The 20,974-nt window shown below is 37.4% G+C and overlaps 1 protein-coding gene across 5 annotated transcripts in view; it reads right to left on the bottom strand.

Annotated features, from left to right (window-relative positions):
- The window catches only part of WDR7 (WD repeat domain 7), a 354,125-nt gene that overhangs the window by 69,332 nt on the left and 263,819 nt on the right, over window positions 1-20,974 (bottom strand). For all 5 annotated transcript variants that reach the window (XM_077891960.1, XM_077891970.1, XM_077891949.1 and 2 more), the window contains one exon: window positions 1,106-1,205. In XM_077891960.1, the coding sequence (XP_077748086.1) occupies window positions 1,106-1,205 (100 nt within the window). The remainder of the gene's footprint in view (window positions 1-1,105; window positions 1,206-20,974) is intronic.

Raw genomic sequence — 20,974 nt, forward strand, 5'->3', positions numbered from 1 at the left:
GGTTTTGCCATTTGTTAACAGTATGACCTCTGGGATAAAGAGATTTCAGGTCTCGGAGTTTTGATTCACATATATCTAAAGTGGGGCCAGACTTGCCCTAACCAACCAACATTTTGAGAATCAAGTGGTCAATTTGAAAATCAAAATCAAGAACAATTCTTCATAAATAATAAAGTGTTAAAAAACATAAAAAGAGTTATAACAGTGGGATGCCTAGGTGGCTCAGTGAATTGAGCAGCTGCCTTCAGCTCAGGTCATGATCCCAGGGTGCCCAGATCGAGCCCCATGTTGGGCTCCCTGCTCAGCAGAGAGCCTGCTTCTCCCTCTGCCTCTCACCCTGCTCGTGGCTTTCTCTCTCAAATAAATTTTAAAAGAATCTTTAAAAAAAAAAAGTTATAAAAGTATAAAAATAATACATGATTTCATTAGCTTCTTTTTTATACAGCCATGCTAAATGCTCTTATTTTCTCCTCTTGAACTCTGGCTAGAATGCTTAGAATTGCCAAATCCCTCATTTTACTTAGAAAATTAATTTTTGATTAGTCATCAATCATAATAATGTATCATCAAACTTTTTTTCAGAAAATGTATGGCAGGGGTGCCTGAGTGGCTCAGTCAGTTAAGCATCTGCCTTGGGCTCAAGCCATGATCCCAGGGTCATGGGACTGAGCCCCATGTCGGGCTCCCTGCTCAGCGAGAAGCCTGCTTCTCTCTCTCCCTCTGCCCTCCCCCTGCTTGTGCGCTCTGTCTCAAATAAATAAAATCTCAAAAAAAAAAAAAAAAAAAAGAAAGAAAATACACAGCAAAAATAGGAGAATCAGAAAAAACTGTTTAAAAGAAGAAGAGATTTATTGCAAAGTAGTTGGTGAGCAGAACCACCTTTCTCTGGGCTCTATTATGAACCCATCTGTGGCTGCCCTTCGATGCCAGTGAATAAAGACAGTAGGGCTCTATATTCTTTGAGTCCTTCATTAAACTATTGATCCCTTTAGCATTATCCATAATGTTCCAGCAGCTCAGCATGTCAACTGGTGAAGTGCTAGTCTCTCACTCCTTTCAATAACTTCCACACTTTATGGAGAGGAAGTCACAATGATTTATTTACCTGACATTTTCCAGTCCGGATGTCGTACAGGGCCACTGAACCATGGCGAGCTCCAACTGCTATTCTGTGATTCCGCTCATAATAGCTGACCATGTAGAACCTGAATTGAACATTTTAACAACAACAAAAACAAAACAAAACAAAACAAAAAACCCAGGTGAGATGACCTGCACATGGAAGTGGATACAATATATTTCAAAGATGGAAGTCAGCTCTATATTTTTAAATAAATATTTCTAGAATTAATACATTGAGATTTTTCAAAACTGTTTCATTTTAGTAACTCTTAAAATCAACTGAAAGAAAAATGATGCAGAATACCACTTTGGCCTGTTAATAATTATTTTCAGTAGAAAACAACTTCATCATTACAAACACTTTTGAATTTTCAAGCAAGAAATACAGTCAAATACAAAAAAGATTTAATATGAAAACTCAGTTTTACTTAGTATTATGCAAATGCTTCTATTTGAACAGAATGGAAAAGATGAAAAGGCTTACGTATTTAACCTACTTATATTCTCACATTTTATTATAGTATTAAGGAGTGAAACATACTTTCTAGCAGAACAATCATAAAAAAGCTACATTAATGTTATGCTTAAGTTCATATCAATAATTTATCTAAAAGAAAAAAGTTATCTGGCAAATTCCATAGATTTTTCACATTCACCAGTTTAAACAATAGCTGTGACTATCAGTATAAGTAAGAACATTTGGTTTTTATTTGGCAATACATGTAAAGAAAACTTAGGATGATTCGAAGGTTTTAAGAGGTTGATTTCTTTTTTTCCTAAGGTAATTTACATGAATAGATTGTGTATCTGAATTCCTGATGTATATTTTGCCATAATGATTTCATGGTCACATGATTAAAGCCTGGGAAGATATGAATAAACATTATTAGAAGTGTAAATAAGGTATGATTTTATATCCCCAAAGAATTTTGAATATATCTTCCCATTATCTAGTGCTATTGTCTCTGTGTGAGTTGCCCAGATGCACAAGTGGCCTACCCTAAATATTTACAAGGATATTACATCAACTCTACCGCATGTTCCTTGCCTTTTTACTCTGAGGTGTGTTGTACTACCAACCTAACTTTTCTGTTGTTATCTTTATTTTTTTATTTTATCTTTTTACAGATGGAAAGGGGAGATGACAGCAAGAAAATATTTCTCTAATGCCGTCTTGAGTTGGCGTAAAAAAAACTACTAGGTCATATGACAACATTTCTGAAATTCTGGTAAGAGAGGCTGAGAGAGAAAGAGAGAGAGACAAGAGGTTTGAATGTGTGCATCTGGAACCCAGAGACACTGTGATAAAGCCATCTGGGCATGAGATGACATTATGACATTCATACACATTTCATAAATCTGGAAAATGAAATAATTCAGTTTCAAGACTTTTTGTTACTTATTAGCAAGTGGTGGATTCAATAATACTTCTATCCTGTCCCTAAGCCTTACCCATCAGTGCAATGCCTTTCCCTTCAGTGAAAGATTAATGCTTCATTGTTTAGTCACATGAGACACACTAACGTAGGATGTACTGCTAGTTTTGCTGTGCTCAGGCATGGGATATCCTCTTTGTATGCTGGTTTGAGGGCAGGAAAAGGTACTAAAGGCTCCTGACATGTATGAAACTTCTCCACTATTAAGTGGTTAGTAAAAGTTTGATTTCTTAAAGCTTTTCCTGTCTGAATCATCATATTACTCTATCTCAATAGAGAAGGTAGGGATTAGCATTCAAAATCCAATGTTCCTATAATTGAAAATAAAAAATGATCTAGAAGAGTTTAGAAACTTTTACTATTTTGTTATTCAATAATTATAGTGGTTTAACTATTGAGCATCACTATATATCTACACCTACATCTATATACACATATACACACACAATTTATTCCTAATTGTAGTTGCATGGAACATAATACTGAACAAATGCTTTAACAAATATTCTGTTCATATTAACAGGCACAGGAAAATAAAACTTCCAGAAGTATGTATTTTTAAAATCTGTTATTGAACTTTGCACAGGTGTAGCAGTGATGTTGCCTTAATCTTTCTGCAAAACCTATTATTATCTGTCAAAATAATCCTCTTCAAAACACATCTGTGGTAAAATATATTTAATGTGGACAAAATTTACTTAAACTAGAATCTTAAAATTTTTTTGTTATACTGGCCATATTCTATGCTCTAGATATCAACCTCATCCTTCTATATCATCTATAAACACTGTAATTTATGAAAGAAAAAAGATCGAATCTATTCTTGGTATCAAATCTTTAGTTTTCCTGAAAGGACCATAGGCCTGCATTTATCATTCTTTGCAATTTACTGCTAGAGTAATACTTCTAAACAAGATCTTAAACAATTCTGGGCAGTGAAGGTCTTATGGCGTATTTTTATCTTTGGATTTCTTGTTAGACTTTTTATTCCTTTAGCAGTGTCTCTTTCAACAGAAGAAATCCGTGGTATGAAAAAAAAAAATTAAAAAAAAAAAAAAAAAGAAAGAAAGAAATCCGTGGTATGTATGCAGTCACAAGTATCCACTCTGGGGAGACTGGCTGCAGTGAGCCTACCTCTGCCAAGGGTTTCCAGAACCCACCGTACCCCTAAACTACTCTTCTCCTAGAACTAGTTCTCCATTGAGGGATTGTCAAGACCAAAGATAGTGAGATATGCATTATTTGCCAATACCCCCAAAGGTATCAATGGATTGAAGAGGAAGATTCACTACAGTTTTAAAGATTTGGGGGGGGGGTTGTTCTCAGAGTAAAGACTGAGGTGCGCGGAGTCTTCCGAAATGCTATTTCAGTCCCCACCCAGTTCACTACGTTGATAACATGTCACTTGGGCAGCTTTCTTGGGTAACAACCTGACAAGAATCCTTTCATTATATTCAAATCAAAACAAGGATCTCCTCTACTTGGCATATCACAAGGAGACTCTGCTAAGTTAGAGAGAACACTACCACCCAAGTGTGTGGAAGAATAAACTGGAACTGAGTCATGTTACAAAATATATTTCTTACTGGGGTTGGGGTGGTCATCATCCAAGAAATTTAGTCAGATCCCACACTTTCATTACTACCCACATGCAGCCAGGATGATACTCTTCAACCATAAATCAAATCACCTTTCTCTTAGGTTCACAACCATCCTTCAAGACCCTACATGATGATGTAGCTCCATTTCTCACACTTCATATTCTTTCCTCCTGCTCACTCTGCTTTAGTCATATCGATCTCCTTGTACTTTCTCGAATATGCCAAGAATGTTTCTACTTTGGAGCTTCAACACTTGCTGTTTCCTCTGCCTAAAAACCTCATCTGCCAGCTATCTCCATGGCTCATACTCTCACTTCATTTAGGTCTCTGTTCCAAGGTGATTTTGACAAAGGAGATCTTTGTGGGCCATCTTATCCAATACAGCAGCCCTTCCTCATTATTCTGTAGCCTCTTATCCTTTTTTCCTTATTGTACTCAATCATCTCTGATATTAAACAATATTTTGTTTATAGCTTATTTCTCTCTACCAGAGACTCTTTTGTTGAATGTATGAGAACATAAATGTGGTCCAAGTGAGCAGTAAAAAGTAATGCAGTAAGAAGTTCAAACACTATGCCTATCCTTCAGTGGCTAGTGTATAAACCATGCTAAACATATTGATTTTTAAGACATATGAATATTTTATAGGATCTAAAATAATAATTGAGATGAGGAAAGGAAACAAAAACTGTCCAAAACAGGCAGAAGTCAAGAAACAAAGAACTGCTCATGATCTCTCTAAAAATTTATTTTTAATTGAGACAAACAACTGGAGATTTATATGAAATTCTCTGTAAAGGTCCTTGTGACCTGAGTATGTTAGTATGCGGGTGACAGTGGCTTAATGGAAACTACTGAATTATTCCCAAGATTACTTGAGCTGAAATTAAAAAAGGCAAATATAGTCTAAATAATGAAGTATACAAGAAATTATGTATTTTTGATAGATATTATTATGGAAATAAAAATGCTAAGAATTTGATAGATGTATCACCACACATAAACGTCCATGAATATAATACTATTACACAACACATAATTAAAAGAAATAACTATCAATCATCAGTAAACTGGAATAGGTTATTTCTCCAAAGCCCAATGTGTAACTTCATCTCTTTAGGACTAAGTCACAATGGGGTGTCATCCACCCCACAATGGGTGTGAAACATGAAACGTAAATGTGAATTGACTGGAGGATCCTGGAGCAAATCACTTTGCTTATGAGTCTGTCAAGCACCCAGTGCCCAAGTCTCTAAATAACTTTGGTACTCTCTATTTATAGTCTCCTTTGAATTGATGACCTTTTTATCTTTATTAAAAACGGCCTTCAAAAACAAACAAACAAAAAAACAGCCTTCAAATAAGAAAAAACTGATGTGAAATTTAAAAGTCAATTTGGAAACACACAGGAAAAGGAAACATCCAACTCTAGGCAAAAATATGATTTGGGAGGAAAACAGAAACCTGCAAAATCACTTTCTTAACTACGACTTCAGTAATCTCCAGTGACCTCAGGATGTTAAGTTACTACTGTCTATCATATCCTTGAGCATTAAAAACAACAGGAAACATTCTTCAATAATCTAAAATGAATCTCCAGCTTAACATGAAGCCCTCTAAAATCTAAGAATGTAGGACAGAATGTATGGAATAGAACCACTTACAATGTAGAACTATCTACAGTTCACTAACTACACGACCTCAGCTAACATTTACTGAGGACTGGCTGTGTATCAGGCATTGTCCCAAGTACTTGGCACATGTATTCTCACAAGCAGTTGAAGTATTAGGATTATTGAGTGGCTTTTAGACATTCTTGATATTGATTTACAATGGTTCACAAACTTTTGACTCTGTTTGTTAAAAAGGTATTAAGGCAATGTGTACTTGGAATAAACTCAAACACTGCCAATGTGTATATAGTAAAAAGTAAATCCTCCCCCTCACACCCTTCCCCCACCTCTCACCAAGGATTAACTACCGTTAACAACTTGGTAGACCTTCTGAGAGGTTTTTCAATTTTGATTACACAAATGTTATCATATTATACGTGTTATTCTGCAACTTTCTTTTCTTCTTTCAACCCTTCATGGAATATCCCTCCATGTCAGTAGACATGATCCCATGTCATTCTTTCTCATCCCTACATCGTACTCCTGTGTATGTATATTCCATTATTTATTCCCATTCTGACAGTTAAGTTATATTGCATATGGATCTTATATATATAGATGACCGTTTTTGTAGGATAGAATCCCCAAAGCAAGATTCTGGATTAAAGTATACACACATTTTTCATTTGATAGGCAATGTCAATTTACTTTCAATTCCCACTGTGCCCCCAGTTAGTACTACCAAACTTTCTACCTTTTTCACCAACACAAGGGAAAAAATTGTTATCACATTTTTACTTTAATTTGCATGAAATAACTTTTTAGATTGATTCATTCAGTTGCATTCTGCTGGATATGCATGAAGGTTTCTTTATTAATGTAAACAAAAATTATTTAAAAACTAATCAACACTGTGCTTCCCTGTACTCATCGTGCATTCTAAATGAGGGCTGAGACTCCTCAACATCCACAACATGTTCCCAACAACCAACAAAAAAGATTGGAGCCCAAAAAAGATTGGAGCAGGCAGACCTGCTCTGTGGGAAAGAGTAGGTGGGCCGCCTGCAGTGGAGCAAAGTACAGTCCCACTGACCACAGGAGGTCCCACTGCCAACACCTGTCCCAATCCCTTCTGTCCAGTATGAGATGCCAAAGAGCTCTTCTGAGGGGCACCATATGAGGGCTAAGGAAATAATACGGAGGAGGTTTTCAAAGCACAGGCTGAGGGCTCTGACAGATGCACAACTGCAATCAAAGGCAGGGGCCACTCTGTAAATCAGGAGGTATTTTATTTTTTTTTATTTTATTTATTTATTTTTTTTTTAGGAGGTATTTTAGAGAACATGTTCCTACACAGACCCCAGAACTCCAGGCTGCTAATGTGTTTGAAAAATCTACGGACGTGAAAAGTGACTGGCGAAGGCACCAGTTCAGGGGGACCTGTGTTAGTTTTGGCGGGGGGTGGGTGGGGGATGTCTTCTAGAAGTGGTTCTTTCCAGCACAAGGCACCAGTTCAAAAGACAAAAAGGAAAAATCCCTCATTCTGGGATGGTGATGGATACTGGTGAATTCCATCTAAAAGTCCCCAGAAGGGAGCCTGATGCAGACTCAATGCCAGGATCCTGGGATCACGCCCTGAGCCAAAGGCAGATGCTCAACCACTGAGCCACCCAGGCATCCCACATCAGCTGCCTGCATGGAGCCTGCTTCTCCCTCTCCCTGTGTCTCTCTGCCTCTTTCTGTGCACCTCTCATGAAAAAATGAAATCTTAAAAAAAAAAAAACTTCCTTATATCGTTTCAAACAGTCTGAAAAGTAAATATTCTTTCTTTTATACAGTGAAATGGAATACTCCTGGAAGCTTTAGAGTTTTGTTTTGTTTTATGAAGAAATTTAATATTGAAAGACTGTTGTAGAGTTTTCAGGAGTAGAGAAATGGACTAAAATGGTTTTAGAGTGACTTCTACTCACCTGAGTACAGGAGTAACATCTGTAATTATTTATTACCGAAAGTAGACTATAATATGGTAACCAATTTAAGAATCTTCCTGGAAGTTAGGATAGAAGCTGTTTTATATCCTATTACTGTTATCACCATATGGGATAAGAACAAACCACAGGTTTGAGGAGTTTTTTAAAAAATGAGCTCATGCACTGTTCTAAAGTAGACGGTGTTCATTTCCTTACTGGATTTTAAGTGCCCATTTAGGACGAACAGAGCTGATTCAGCTATTCACTTGAAAAGCAGAATCAATCAGTCTGTCTACATAATAACAAAGTTTAAGAAAAGGTAAACTGGCTCTGAAAATACAGACTTTTTAACTCTTCTTTCTAGATTTTTTTTATCCTATTCAGTTCAAAAGTTTACTTATTTTACCTTGAGTTTTTGTATCTTATCTATGTTATAGTGTTAATGTTTTCCCAGTGATCACTTTATTATTTATTTGACTTTTTAAATACATATCCAATTTAAAATAAATACATGCTTGTAAAAAAGCAACACAGAAAATATAGAAAAATAAAGTTAAGGAAGGAAAGTTACCCTTTACTACCAATCCCCTCCAACACCCCAGGTAATCATGAGAAATACTTTGTGGTATGTCCTCTCTAGATGTTTTTCCTCTTCATATATATGCACATACATGCATGAATATTGATTCTGACATATAGTTTTCTCCTTCAAAAATGATTTTATTTTACATGCTCTTCTGAAACTCTGCTAATTTCTCCTTAAGTTTCTTTTCTACTGCCATCTTCCCTTATCATTAGTAACAGAGTAACCTTAATCTTTTTAATGGCTGTATGGTGTACCGCAGTTCTAGTATCATTTAATGGAAATAACTGTTGGGAAACAGTAATTACCTTTAGAGGACATGAGTAAATCAAAGTGTTTTAATATAAAGTAAATTTTCTATATAAAATCATACTAAGAGATTCCCAACAAAGGTCAGCTGAGAGATAATCAGTTAAATCCAGCAAAACCATAAAATGTTTTAAATTTCTATGTCAATACTACTAAAATGCAGGTGACTTATCCATTTACAGTAAATTAGAGAAATTTATATCCTGAGCCCTTTAGTTTCCTCCATGCCACTACTACTATCTTTTTAGTATCTACCAAGAAGTCCAAGTATTGAGCCATTAAATATGTTTAGGCCTCTGCATAGACTGAGAACTTCATTCTTGGTAATGAAATATACAATGTAAAAGAATACAATTTACAATTTTTGCAAAGTGATTGTTGACTTATTAGTCAGAGATTCACAATTGCATTTGACATATTTCATTCAATGACAGCTAATTCTACATTTGGAAGTAGCTCAGATTTTGGGATCCCTGGGTGGCGCAGCGGTTTGGCGCCTGCCTTTGGCCCAGGGCGCGATCCTGGAGACCCAGGATCAAATCCCACATCGGGCTCCCGGCGCATGGAGCCTGCTTCTCCCTCTGCCTGTGTCTCTGCCTCTCTCTCTCTCTCTCTCTCTCTCTGTAACTATCATAAATAAATAAAAATTAAAAAAAAAAAAAAAAAGGAAGTAGCTCAGATTTTGGAGTCAGAAGGATCTGTCTGCCTGATAAACATTTATTCATCTTCTTAAATTCGGCTAAAACATCACCAATTCTCCTTTTTCCTCCTGTACAGTATTACCTGGTCCCTCCTTTGTGTCCTGGAGACCCCTTTATTGTTGCATTATGACATTTTTCTGATTTACCATTCTGTCTCTGCCAAACCAACTTTAATATTTTGGAGAATAGTGTGGTGCCTGATTGACCAGATGTAGCTGAGCAGCCCACACTGGCCAAGCACTGCACCATACACAGAGCAGACACACATTAAATGTCTGCTGAATAAGTGAATAAATTCTAAAACCACTTTCAGAAAATTTTAATCAAGAAAAACCACACAATTGCTTAAAAATTATTTTACTTTGTTAAATCACCTAAAATCCATTTATTGATTCTTATTTCTTCAATGACTTTTTTTCTTCTAATTTTGGAATTAGGTACTGTGATTTATCGTTATTTGGCAAAATCCAGTCAATTAAAATATTTTCTTTTCATATCAATTTTTAATTCTAACAATAAACACCATCTAGCATTATTTAAAATAATCGGATGATATAAACCATAATAGAGTGACTAATTAATTAAAATTTCTCATCACTGAGTGATTGAAAATGATATGCTGTCATCAAAAATAATTACTGAATGTTCACCATTACACATGACTTAAGTTCATATTGATTTCTTGACTTTTTATAATAGATTATATATTTTTTTAAAAATGGACTTTACGGGCAGCCCCGGTGGCTCAGCGGTTTAGCGCCGCCTTCAGCCCAGGCATGATCCTGGAGACCCGGGACGAGTCCCACGTTGGGCTCCCTGCATGGAGCCTGCTTCTCCCTCCGCCTGTGTCTCTGCCTCTCTCTCTTTCTCTCTCTCTCTCTCTGTCTCTCATGAATAAATAAATAAAATCTTAAATAAAATAAAAAAATAAAATTAGGTTCATAGTCTAAATTTATTAAAAAAAAAAAAAAAAGGACTTTGCAGAGTCCCCACTGAGCAGGGATCCTGATGCCCCACCCAACACAGGGCTTGATCATCCCAGGACACTGAGATCATGATCTGAGCCAAAATTGAGTCCAACAGTTAACTAAGCCATCCAGGCACCTCCAAAATGGACTTTACTTTTTAAAGCAGTTTAAGATTCACAGCAAAACTGAGCAAAAAGTACAGAGTTTTCCCAAATACTCGTGGGCCCCCAACATGCACAAACTCCTCAATTATCAACACCCTCCTCCCAAGAGTGGTGCATTTGTTACAGCTGATGAATTTACATTGACACACTACTATCACCCAGTGTCTGTAGATTACATTAGGATTTACTCTTAGTGTTGTACATTCTATGGATTTGGACAAACACACAAGGACACATTCACTGTTCTAGCATCATACAGAATAGTTTCTCTGCCCTAGAAATCCTCTGTACGCCACCTATTCATCCTCTCTTCCCCACTAATTCTGGTAACCACTGATCCTTTTATTGACTCCACAGCTTTGCCTTTTCCAGAATGTCATATGGCTGGAATCAAACAGTATGTTAGCCTTTTCAGATTGGCTTCTTTTACTTGGTAATAAGTATGTAAGGTTCCATCCTTCTCATGGCTTGATAGCTTATTTTTTTTTAGTGCTGAATAACACTTTATTATCTGGGTATAACACAAATAATATGCTTTTAAAAGCACAGTGGTGATACTATGTTAAAATTATGCTCTGATTTCTACCTAATTGACAGGTTAAAAAAACAGCATAATAAAATAGGTACTTCTTGTTTTTTCTTTTTACAACATTTAACTTACATTTCATATTGAGCATTTTGTTCATTAAATAATCTAGTGTCAGTTCAGCTTTACTAGTTAATTACTTCAAAGAATATTAGGGAAAGCACTAAAGAAGCTGTGGCATTCCTATATTGTGAGCCTATGTTATAACATGTTTCAGAACTTATGATGAGATAGAATGATTAGTAATCATATATCAATAAATTAGCAATGGGGAGAGGTTTTAACATCTTTGAGCTGTATCTTGCCCCAGGTTATCAGGGACTGGAAGCCCCTCATTTCGCAGAGGAGGAGACAGAAGCCTCCTCAATCTAGAATTCATCTGCCACTGCAGGTAGTCCCACAGTCATGCTTAGAGCAGGAGTTCATAAAGCATGCTCTGCATCAGATCCACTTTCATAGGAACACTAAAATGCTATGTTCTCTTTTCACTCTCATTTTCTCATGAGTGTGTAGCTGACGTCCAGATTCTACATGATGTGAGCTACCACAAGCAGAAACAGATAGGAGATTCTGGGGGACTTCTACTGCAGACATGGTAGATTGAAAAAAAACATAAAACAAAACAAAGGCATTCTTCTAATTTTCTCTGTTTTGGAAAATATAATTTTTCATTAAAATATTATTTATGTGAACAATTAATAGGCTACTTTTAAATTTCTTAATTCTAATTTCTAATATGGGGAGGGAGGAAGGAAAAAATAATTTCTAGTATGGCAAATATTGACAGTTATAATCCATATAAATATTCTTTGGGGTCCTTGGATGGCACAGTCCATTAAGTGTCCGACTCTGATTTGGCTCAGGTCATGATCTCAGGGTCATGGGATCAAGCCAAAACAGAGTCATGCTCAAAAGAGTCTGTTTTAGATTCTCTCTCCCTCTGCCCCCTCTCGCTCATGCTCTCTCTCAAATAAATAAATTAATTTAAAAAAATTCTTGTGGCCTTCAATAACTTTTAAGTATAAAGGGGTCCTGAGACCAAGAGGGTTGAGAATTGTTGACTCCTATTTCAAAAACAGGAGCTCAGTCTCTCATTCTCTCTCTCTATATATGGTACATATGTGTATGTGTGTGTTGGGGGGGTATATAAAATACGTATCTTAAAGATTTCATATACATTCTATACCTTTTGAGAATCTGGTTTCAATGAAATAAAAGCAAGCTAAACACTTAATAGTGCTCAGGCTTCCAAGAAGATGCTACATGATAACTCTGGAATCAATAGGATGAGATGAGATTTAGGATTAGGAAGAGGTAGCTGATGGGACGCCTGAGCAGTTTAGCATCTTCCTTCAGCCCAGGGTGTGATCCTGGAGTCCAGGGATCAAGTCCCACATCTGGCTCCCTGCATGGAGCCTGCTTCTCCCTTTGCCTGTGTCTCTGCACGCCCGCCCCCCACCCCCCGCCATCTCTCATGAATACATAAATAAAATCTTAAAAAAAAAAAAAAAGGGAAGAGGCAGCTGAGAAAGAGAGAAGGGGAGGCTCTGGCGGCAGAGGTGAGAGAGGGTGAAGGGCAGGCCTGAATGTGCCTGCCCTGTCAGATCCTCTGAAGCCTTGCTGCAGGCAGAGGGTCTCTGAGTGCATTTTTTCAACAGCTTGGGTTGCTGGAAACCTAACAGGAAAGCAACCAGACAGGGTCCCTGTTCTTAAGCACCTCATGAGGAAGTGCAAATATGAACAAGGTGACTTCAGATGACATACACGCTATGAAGATAAAATGGCAATGGGGTAGTGGTGGTGAGGGGGCTGTGTGAGACAGGGAAGTAGAGGGAGTGGACCTGAATGAGGAGACCAGATGGGCCATGTCAAGATCTAAAGGGAGTGTTCCTGGCAGAAGGAAGAGAGGGAACAAAAGTCCTAAGGAGAAATAAGTGTGGCTCTATTCAAGGAACAGAAAAAAGACCAGTGTCTTCAGCACAGTGAATGTTGAGATTGGGATTTGAAGAATGCAGGTCTAACCCATTTCATATAATACCATCTGTAACGTGAGTCCTAAACGATGGGCAGTTTTGCTGCCAGGTATGATATATTGCAGTGCATTGTATAACACGCAAAGTCCAAGGTTAAGTAGGCCCCCTTCCCGGAGCAGCAGCACCGGACTGTAGGGAGAGCCAGGAATCCCTAGAAAAGCAAAGGGTCCTTTAAAGTAAGTAGAATCGATTTCAGGATTTGTACTGAGCCTCAGAAAAACTAATCCCTGGTATTCCTGAAGTCTAGCCTACCTCCTCCCTGGGCACTGGATCCCAGGAATGGTTATGATGTAACCTATCTATCAATCTTTGGGATTTAAAGGGTGCAGAAAGCAGAAGAGCTTTAATTAAGAAGAAAAATGTTTCACATTTCATTGCAACCAAAAGCTCTGCTAAATGAGTGGTTCTCAAAGGGTGATCTGCAGACACCCTGGGGGCCTCAGGCTCCTGTTCGGAAGTTTGTGAGATCAAAACTACTTTTGTGAGATACTGAGACAGACATTGCTTGATCTGTTCTTTGTGTTGACCTTGCACTGATGGTGTAAAAGCAACGACAGGTAAAGCTGCCAGGGTGTCGGCCTGGAGCACAGCCGGGGCACCGCACTCTACCAGCAGTCATTATGTCTTCATGGCCATGCCCTGTGAGTAAACAGAACTAAATAAACCACAAGGCATTTTCACTTAAGAATCTCCCTGATGTGGCAATAAAAATTATTAACTTTACTTACATTTTGACCCTTGAGTACATGTCATTTTAACAATCAGTATGACAAAATGGGAAGTGCACATAAATAAAGCATTTCTACTGTACACTGAAATCTGATGGTTGTCTCAGGGAAAAAGAGTTGTGGGATCCAGGTGCAAGCTAAACCAGCTGGGTTTTTTGATTTTTGTTTTTTGTTTTTTCATATGATACCATTTGTACTTGAAAGTATAACCCAGAGACAAACTGCAGTTATGTGGACTTGGGTATCTGGCAGACGTTTTCTTGAAAATCAACTATTTTATTCCTCAGAACGTAACTGACAGAACTTGTTGACAATAATAAAATTCAAGCTTTCAGGTACAAATCAGAATTCTGGCCTCCCAATACTCACTGACTTTTTGATATCATCAGTAATATTAGCAAAAAGTGATTTTTTATATCATATGTTACAAAGTGACAATATATGGACAACCCACATAACTCAGTGACCAATATTTTCCAAAGATAAATGCATAATGTTACAAAGTTACACATGGGAAAAAGATCTACTCAAAGTGCAAACTATACCAAGGGATTAAATACGATAGTATGAAAATCAGTTCGTTATGATTACATACTCTACGTTGTGGCTAACCTTTAAAAAGGGCCACATGTTAATGTTTTGGTGAACTATTAAAGAAGATGCAACAGGATTTTAAAAGGCTATTGAAACACTCCTCCTATTTGCAACTCTAAGTGAGGCCAGATTTTTCACCACATACCCAATTAAAACAACATTCCAGGGCTGCCTGGGTGGCTCAGTCGGTTAAGTGTCTGCCTTTGGCTCAGGTCATGATCTCCTGGTCCTAGGGTTGAGCCTCACATCAGGCTTCCTGCACAGCAGGGAGTCTGCTTCTCTTTCTCTCCCTCTGCTTCTCCCCACTGCTCATTTTCTCTTTATCTCAAATAAATAAAATCTTAAAAAAAAAAAATACGGCAAAGATTAAAGACGGGCACAGATATGAAAAACCACCTGTCTCCTATTAAGTCAGACATTAAAGAAAAATCTGCAAAAAATGTTAAAGAATGCTACTTTCTCAGTATTTTTTTTTTTGTTTTGGCAAAGTAGTTATTTTTCATAAAAATATGTTTTTATATCAGGACACCTGGGTGGCTCAGCGGTTGGGTGTCTGCCTTTGGTTCAGGGTGTGATCCCAGATTCCCAGGATTGAGTCCTGCATCAGGGTCCTTGCGTGGAGCCTGCTTCTCCTCTCTCTGCCTGTGTCTCTGCCTCTCTTTGTCTTTCATGAGTAAATAAACAAAATCTTTAAAAAATATGTTTTAATATCAACATGAACTGTATTTAGTATTTCATTTTTTTAAAAGATTTTATTTATTTATTCATGAGAGACTCAGAGAGAGAGAGAGAGGCAGAGACACAGGCAGAGGGAGAAGCAGGCTCAATGCAGGGAGCCCAACATGGGTCTTGATCCTGGGACTCCAGGAACATGCTTTGGGCTGAAGACGGGCGCTAAACTGCTGAGCCACCCAGGGATCCCCTGTAGTTAGTATTTCAAATAACTCTTTGGGTCTTTAAGTTTTAAGGAGTTCTGAGACCAAAAAGTTTGAGAATCACTAAAGACTGAAAAACACTGGACAATCAAAAAAAATTGTAACCAGAGGGGGAGGGAGGGAAAGAGAGAGAAGGGGAGAGAGAGAGAGAGATGAGCAAAATAGTGGGAGAAAAGATCAAAGTAGGTCGAGAGGACACAAGAGGTGACAAAATGGACAGAGTGCTGACTCCTTCTCCTGTAGGAGAAGAGATGAGAGACCAGGAAATAGAGGAGATGTAGAGGTAAGGGAGGTTTGTCCAGTGAGACACAACAGAGCCCACTTTCAGGCTGAGGATGAGGTGCCAGAGAGAAGAGAGGATAATGGGATAGCAGGTCCTCTGGAGAGCAGAGTGCAACAGGAGGGGAGAGAGGATGGAAGGAAGAATGCAGCAGCAAGAGCCTGGGGCCTGGAACATAACAGGAGCCATCCTGTGCACTGACGGGATGACACAGCTGTGTGTGTTGCCTCGCACGTCCACGCCTGTGGACTCTTCCCGGGCAGCACACAGAGCAGGTGTGAGATCTGTTCAGCAGAGCTGGGCTTCATGGTCATCTATCAACATAAAAATGTTCTTAAGTTTGTCCATTTGGTAAATGAAGGACAGGAATACGTGATGCTTACACTGCTTAAGTGAAATAATTGGTGCCATTTATTTATTTTACAAAATAAGGCCTGAACATATGAAGTGGCATAGCTGGTATTATTATTAAACCTCAGTTCTGGGATCCCTGGGTGGCGCAGCGGTTTAGCGCCTGCCTTTGGCCCGGGGCGCGATCCTGGAGACCCGGGATCGAATCCCACATCGGGCTCCCGGTGCATGGAGCCTGCTTCTCCCTCTGCCTGTGTCTCTGCCTCTCTCTCTGTGTGTGACTATCATAAATAAATAAAAATTAAAAAAAAAAAGTTAAAAAAAAAAAAAAAAACCTCAGTTCTTGAGTGTCTATACCAAATGTTCATACCTTCTTAACTAAAAATTGGGACAGAGCCCACCAAAGGATTTCTTTTGAATCTGTGAGTTTAGTTGACAAGTCTTTAGAAGGCATAAAAATTAAATCACTCTTAGTGATATGTCAAATCAATTGCCTCAACTTAAAAGAATAAAAATGCATGAAATAAGGACCTATCTGGGAATTCTGGGGCATATGGTTTTTGGCCAGAGAAGCCCTCTCCTACTTGCTAAAGGGCACCATACAGGAAGTGGATATAAAAGCCCCTTCAAGCTACTGATAATCTGCATAACTGAGGAGTCATAAGTAACTAAAAATTGCATTTAGAGGCATATGTATCTAACTCTTGCTATAAAAAAATCCTGAAACCTTTATATCTCTAAATATAATCATATTTTCCTATCAACCTACAACTTCATTACTCAATCCCTAATCTTTCATTTGCTGTGCATTATGTCACTCCTAGTCCACAAGAACATAATAAAATAGCCTCAAATTTAAAAATTACATTATAATTTCATTCTACTTCTGGAGGTATTTAATCTTCCTTTCTAACTGAGTTTTGATAGGCGGTAGCTTACAAGAACTTAAATTTTTTATTCTGAGACTAGCAAAAGAATATTTTTACAAACTCATAAGAAACCTATATTCATTTTAGAACAAGTATATGACACATATATGTGTTCTATACTGCTTTTCCTTTAGTTCAGTAACATCTGTGTATTTCTACACTTTGATTTTTTTATGCTGCTGTAACAAATATAGTCATGTAAAGTGAGTCAGTGTTTACAAGGTGACCAAAAGAGGAAAATTATTCAAACCAAGTCAGGTACGGCATGTTCAGTGTTGACTGGTCTGTTGTTGGCGGGGGGGGGGGGGGGTTCACAAGGATATCCAAGTTCAGCAACACGGCACTTGGTAACCACGTATTAACAAGGAATTCTGAGAAAACTCCATTGAAGTTTATCTTCCACTCCTTGAAAAAAGTTAGTTCTACTCTCTTAATGTCTAGGGTACGTTTAACTAAGGACACTGTATTATTTATAAACTGGCAATTAAATGTGGAGTCTTCTGTACTTTGCCTCCAACAATTATCTATAGAGTGCCAGATGAGGCCTCTTTGAAGATCATTCCTCTGTGGAGGAATTCATTTCTTCAACAAGTTACCTGATTGTACCTCTGTAATTCAATGTTTCAAGAATCCTACTGCTAATGTATCTGTGCTTACTTCCTCTAACATAACAATATAGCCTTATTTGTTATAGTGATGAAAAAATCTGGCAGCAGAACTATTTTGTCAATTAGTTTTTTGAAGGATATATGTTCTACAGTCTCTTGAGGGCACTGAAATTTAAGGAATTTTCTTTTATTATTAATAGATGCTTCTATATTATTAATAATATCCCTGGACCTAAAATGTAAAGTATTAGGAAATATTTAAATCTATGACTATAGAGTTTATACAGCAGTTAAAATGACGTGATTTTTGTATCTTTCAGTAAATATATAAAGAAAAATATCTAGATATATAAACTACTCCGGGAACATCTAGGATACTTAAAAGAAGGACTTTTAAAAATAGTTTTTAGAAAATAATTATAGTTGGTATTCTGTGTACAATTATTTTTGTTTCCATAGCTTTTGAAATAAGTTTTAAAATATGTATCCATTTCACATACACACATACATAGATATATATTCACATATTACATAAAGGACTTAGAGAAACTTCTAGAACACAATACAGTAAAAAGATGGAAAAGAAAGAGTGGTCTGAGGTGTGATGGGGTAGGGGAAGGACAATGGGGGTCTAAGACATGACTTTCTGAGAGTCAGGCAGAGATCTGGCTTTGAGCTGCCTAAGATTTGGCTTTGAGCCACACCAAAATTTTTAGATTAACCCCCCGGTTATGTGGAAGAAAAAACAAACAAAAACCAAAACACATACTAGCTCCTTAAGACAAAATAAACAAAAAAATTCTTGTTATCTGTGTTCAAGAGAAATGTCTTGAGTCTTCACAGAAGGGACACTAAGCTAAGTGCTACATGGCATCAGCAACATGAGCCCTACAATAAATGCACTGGCAATATTCCCACGACACTCTCTCAGAAGATGCCTTAATGCAAATTGCAGGCGCAATCCTGACAAGGAGCTTCAGGGACAGAACTGCAAAGGAGACCAGGCACTGTGGTCCGAGCAAGGCAGCTCCCCTGATGTAATTCACTCTCGGGATAGAAACTCAAACATGTAGAGGAATAAATGGACCATGTGTTTTGGGTTGTTGGTTTTTTTTTTTTTTAAATCATGAATATTATATTCTCCCCCCCCCCTTTTTTTTTTATTGGTGTTGAATTTACCAACATACAGAATAACCCCCAGTGCCCATCACCCAATCACTCCCACCCCCCGCCCTCCTCCCCTTCTACCACCCCTAGTTCGTTTCCCAGAGTTAGGAGTCTCTCACGTTCTGTCTCCCTTTCTGATATTTCCTACCCATTTCTTCTCCCTTCCCTTATATTCCCTTTCACTATTATTTATATTCCCCACATGAATGAGAACATATAATGTTTGTCCTTCTCCGACTGACTTACTTCACTCAGCTGGGTTGTTGGTTTTATTTTTTGATGGACTATGTGTTTTTTATTTTTACTTATATATTTTTAAAGGCTTTGGACTTATTTATTTATTTTTAAAGACTCATTCATTCATTCATTCATTCATTCGAGAGGGAGCGAGAGAAGGCACAAGAACCAAGAAAGGGCAGAGGGAGAGGGAGAGACAGACTCCCTGCTGAGTGGGGAACCCGATTGGGGCTGGATCCCAGGATCCCAGGACCATGATGTGAGCTTTAGGACAGACCACATGTTTTTCAAACAAGCTCTTTAGTATTCTGTTTCTCCCAAATGAGTTTTAGACAAAAGCCAATCGATGACCAGTTTGAAGTTAAAATTAATGGTGCATCACTGGAACGGAGGCAGTGAAGCAATGTCTTCAGGTGTTTCCTTGGCCTTCCTCTGAGTTTAGTCCATATAGAAACATGTATTCAAGGATCCAAGGTTTTATATAACAGGACATGGTCACCAAGAACAATGACTCAGGTTTTGTGTTTCTCAGTTTTGGATTATTAGAGTATTCATTTTCATACTTCAGTGTACTTAAAAATCACCAGGGAAGGCTGCTAAATGCAGCTTCCCAGGCTTCGTAATCGTCTGAGGTAGAATCTCTGCAGGGGAGCCTATAAATCAGGTAATTCTCTTAAAGATGGTCTAGGAACTGCACTTAGAGATCATTATTCCTCATAGGGCCTACCTGGGAGAGAACGAACCCTCAATACCAGTTTTTAAACTTCACCTTCTTATCTGTGTCCTTAGTTCTCTCAACTGTCTGTGCTTTAATATTCAGTTGTGTGAGCATCCTTCTAACATGCCCTTGAGAGCCACAAAATCTCTAAAATTCTAGCGTCTACAAACTACGTACACATTTTATTATGTCTTTTATATGAGGACCCTCAATTACATGTTGATCTCAGGCTATGAACAGGAATGTTCTTCTGAACTACTGTTCTACCCTATGAACACTGTGACTTAGGTACTGATGGTCTGTGCCTCTTTGCATGCTAGCTGCTACATTTAGATTTGAACGGCCTACTTCTGGCAAATTATGCATTTATGCTTTGCTGTAACCTCATGTTTTACTATCAGTAAGTGAGCTTTGGTCAGTGATAAGAAAGAATGTCTATCAAATTTTACTGGCATGTGTTCTAATGCATCCCTACTTTCAAGCAGAAGATATTAAAAGAAGTTTTAACAGTTGAAAGAAAAGCTATTATATAAACCAAATTAGATAAATCAAACTTTTTGTATTATTCTTCGTTTCTTTCAATGAATTTACAATTTATAGCTTAAACTTTAAATATGTTTTGAATAAAGATGTCAGAGGACAAAAATTCAGTTAACAACATAGTAGATGAATCCACCACTCATTAAATTATTTATGGAGTCATATAATCATGAAATAAACCTGAATAGATAAATGAATAAATAAGCAAACCTGAATAAAATGGACTCTTGGTATATAACAACACACAGAGGTCAGACTAAGTTAAAACCCTTGACTTTCATTACAACAGTAAAATGGAAATTTTATTGTAATATGCAATCTGAGAAATAGCTGCCAAATTACCAACAATAAAGAAAATCTTAGAGAAACTACCAAATGAATATTTGTTAAAGCTTTAAAATCCTGAACTGAAAATTCAAAATGTAGATGCATATCAGAATCATTAAGCCCAGTGGTCAAGGTTAAAAAACTAAGCAAAACAAAACACCAAGAAAACCAATCTCAGGATTATTCAGCATTCAAGGATGCTACTTTGTCTTGGTACTCACAGAAAACTGAATTTTATGTATAACCCAACTCAAGAGTACTTTTGATTTTTAAATACTTGATGACTTCTGGATACCATATTAGCTCCTAATTGAATTAATACAACTTTAGATGTGAAGATCACCTTTATAACATTGACTAAAAATTAGTTAATATTTTGAGAAGTAAACCAACTTTTTCACATCTATGAAAATAATGCCATTTTGTAGTCTGTATGTATATAAAATACTTTCAAATTTTCATTAATTTCTTATA

Source organism: Canis aureus, chromosome 1 (assembly GCF_053574225.1).
Source record: "Canis aureus isolate CA01 chromosome 1, VMU_Caureus_v.1.0, whole genome shotgun sequence".
NCBI lineage: Eukaryota > Metazoa > Chordata > Mammalia > Carnivora > Canidae > Canis > Canis aureus.